Genomic DNA, 3,497 nt, shown 5'->3' with positions numbered 1-3,497 from the left:
CACCCTCTTGGAGCTTATTCACTGACTTTTTTAATTCACTTTTTTATTTAAAATTTCCTTTTCATTATGAACTATTTCAGACATATAAAAAAGAGTAGAAACAGTGTCCCCATCACCCTATTTAAGAAATAAAGCATTATAAATACATTTTCTCTTCTCGACTTTAATCATACCCTCATATACCATGCCCTGGAAGCCTCCACCCCATCCTCTACACTGCTCACAGTTTGTGAGAGATCCAGATAATACACAAGTCAGATCCTGCCATAACCCTGCTTGAAAACCTCCACTTAAGAAAATAAAATCAAACACATCCGCTTGACATCCAGGCCCTTTGCTTCTGACCCGCCCCCACTGACCCTTCCTGTTTGAACTCTGCCGCCCAAAACCAGAATTCCCCTTAGCATTTCTTAAGTGTCCCTGCTCTTTGTATATGTCAGCCCCTCTGCTGGGGTTCCTGTGTATTCCTTCTTCTCTCTCCTTCACTCATTCCAGGAGAAGCAGCATCCTTTGGTCCCCCAAGGCTCCCTGAGTACTGTCCCACTGGGATGTATGTGCGTGTCTCCCCTAGGCTGTAAGCTCCTGGCAGCAGGTCCATGGCTGATGCATTTTCATCTGCTCCTAGTAAAGGCAAGGCATACACTGGACACCACAGTTGTAGTTGAGTGTGTTTGGGGCACTGTGCTAGGGTTCGGTTGGGGTGGTCATCCAGTGACTCCAGCCCCATGCTTTTCATGGGGAACTTACGGTCCATCAGCTTTGAAACCTCTGGGGAAGAATCCAGAGGTCCTTAAATGGGGGCCTAGTTTTGTTTTGTTTTGTTTTGTTTTAATACAGAAATTTATTTAATCTGATAGGAGGTATTTATCTACAGTAAAGCAATAACAAGTAATATTGGTCAAATATTCAAAGTTCTTCACCTGAAACTGCAAAGGAGAGAAGAATGTTCATTATTCCACTTTAATTCAATATTGTATTTGGCATTCTGGCCATACAGTAAAGACAAAAATAAAAATAACAGGTTGGACAGGGACAAAAGGACAGGGGAGGGCAGAAGGCTGGGACCTGGGACTTGAAGATTCCAAAGCAAGACAAACCATACAGTTTAGAAATTTCTGTACGTGTCCAACATAAGGTGGACCCTGAAGTTAAGTCTAAGAAAAGATCAGCAATTTATAAAAGAAACTGACATGCTACAAAGGTGGTTTCTATCTTGCTAGACTGTAAATATCTTACTTGGCTATTAATTGAAAATATTTAATAGAATGACCACTTCCCAGCTAATTTTCATTTTAATGTTTTAACAATTTACATTTTAAACACTGATTTCTCTAGGGCATGTTCCATCATTTGCATTAGAAATAACACCCAAAGAATGTCTTAGTAAACAATAAACTTATCTTAACTGTATCATCCGTGATCAATTCAGTAAGTGTATGACAGCTTTCCAAGCAATAAAATGGACAACTTTAAAGAGCTTTTTAATTGGGAGATTTAAAAAAAAAAAAAGGCAGGACACGCAAATGACCTGCAGTTCAAAACACAAAGTCCTGTCACTTACATTCTATCCCACCTGTTCAACACACCATCCAAGTGCTGCAAACACAAGGCAGTTCAGAGGAACAGTGTTATAACCCCTTAACTGCTACATCACCCAGTAAGTTACAATTAAAAAGCTCCTTATAAAAAGAAGTCCACCTATCCGCAGATATTGGAGAATCCCAGGCTCTTCCGTACATTACTGAAAAAAATGCAAATACATTCATAAAGGCAAAAAAATTTTAGGTAACATGACAACCCACATCTTTCGCTGGTCAGACTCTACCGGCCATCTCAGTATTGCGGAAACGTTCCATCGATTTTGGCAGCCCAGGCCATGAGGCCTCCCACAACATCCCGAACTGTTAAAGAGTCTAAGTCTGTCCAGGACTGCAGGATCTTCACGGCTTTCTGGGAGTCATTGCCCAGTTTGCAGATCACATAAATGGGGAGAGATGCCCCTTCCTGTGTGCCCTGCTTCCCTTCCCGGATTGCTTCTCCCAAGAGTTTCAGGCTCTCCGCATTCCTCTGTTCCAAACGTTTCAAAGGGATGTGTAGGGAGTGAGGCAACCGACACAGGTCCACCTCCACTGGAGGCCTGACGTCCAGCAACACGTGGGGTGACCCGGAATCCAGAAGTCGCTTATAGTCGACGACAGAAATTCGCTCCTCCGGACTCAGCAACTGTAGGGAGCGGCACTTATCGGTGGCTGAGGAGCCACAGAAGCTTTCGTAGTCCTGCAGATCAGTCACAGTGGGCCGCTCCCCGCAAGCTGCACAGTCGGGCCTGCGCCTCCGCAGCCGAATACAGCGGAAATGACCTCCGAGGGCATCAAAGAGCAACAGGCTGCCACTGTAAGAGGGGCCCAGACCTGCAGCGATCTTCAACACTTCCAGCGCCTGCAGGCAGCCCAGGACCCCGGTAACCACACCAAGCACCCCGCCATCCGCGCAGCTGGTCACCGTCTCCGCCAGAGGTGATTGCGGAAACATGCAGCGATAGCAAGGCGCACCGCTGTAGTGGTAGACTGTGAGTTGGCTCTCGAAGCGCAGGCCGCTGGCCGACACGAGGGGCCGGCCGGTTAGCACACAGGCGTCGTTAACCAGGTAGCGAGTGGGCACGTTGTCGGAGCAATCAGCCACCACGTCATAGCGGCCGACCAGGTCGAGCGCCGTGGCTGACGTAAGCGCCTGGGCGTAGGGCACGCACTCCACCGCCGAATTGAGATGGCGCAGTGTAGCGGCGGCCGAAAAGACTTGGCCTGGTCGGCCAGTGCCTCGCCGTGCAGCACCTGGCGGGCCAGGTTGCTCACTTCTACTACATCGTAGTCCACAAGGCCCAGGCGGCCGATGGCGGCCGCTGCCAGGTACCGCGCCAGTGGGCAGCCGAGTCCCCCGCAGCCCACGACCAGCACAGACGCGGTCGCCAGGCGCAGCTGTGCCTGCACGCCCAGCTCAGGCAGCGCGAGCTGCTGGCTGTAGCGCAGAATCTCATCTCGCGACAGGGCGGCCTTCGGCGGCAGGGGAGACACCGGAACCAACCACTCTGACTCCTGCTCGGCCAGAAGAGCCGCCGCCAGCCTCTGCTTCAGGGAACTCAGCTCCTCCTCACGCTGGGCAACTTCAGCCTCCAAAGTGAGCACCTCCTCCCTGGCCGCCATTGCAGCCTCTTTGGGAAGTTGTCCGGGGGCCTAGTTTTTGTTTTTGTTTTTTTTTTTTTTTGCAGTACGCGGGCCTCTCACTGCTGTGGCCTCTTCCGTTGCGGAGCACAGGCTCCGGACACGCAGGCTCAGCGGCCATGGCTCACGGGCCCAGCCACTCTGCAGCATGTGGGATCTTCCCGGACCGGGGCACGAACCCGTGTCCCCTGCATCGGCAGGCGGACTCTCAACCACTGCGCCACTGCCTACTTTTAAAGAAACTGCAGCACAGTGTGATTTCCTGCAGTGCCCAACTTC

General features: G+C 50.2%; 1 protein-coding gene across 1 annotated transcript; it reads right to left on the bottom strand.

Moving 5' to 3' along the window:
- Positions 1–1,195: 1,195 nt before the first annotated feature.
- LOC115862887 (adenylyltransferase and sulfurtransferase MOCS3-like) lies at positions 1,196–3,200 on the bottom strand. Its single transcript, XM_030875186.2, is given in 2 exon segments — positions 1,196–2,795; positions 2,798–3,200. Coding segments are annotated over 2 exon segments (1,365 nt in total). The 3' UTR covers positions 1,196–1,833.
- Positions 3,201–3,497: the final 297 nt, after the last annotated feature.

Source organism: Globicephala melas, chromosome 2 (assembly GCF_963455315.2).
Source record: "Globicephala melas chromosome 2, mGloMel1.2, whole genome shotgun sequence".
Classification (NCBI taxonomy): Eukaryota; Metazoa; Chordata; class Mammalia; order Artiodactyla; family Delphinidae; genus Globicephala; species Globicephala melas.
This window is presented reverse-complemented; position numbering and strand designations above follow the sequence as displayed.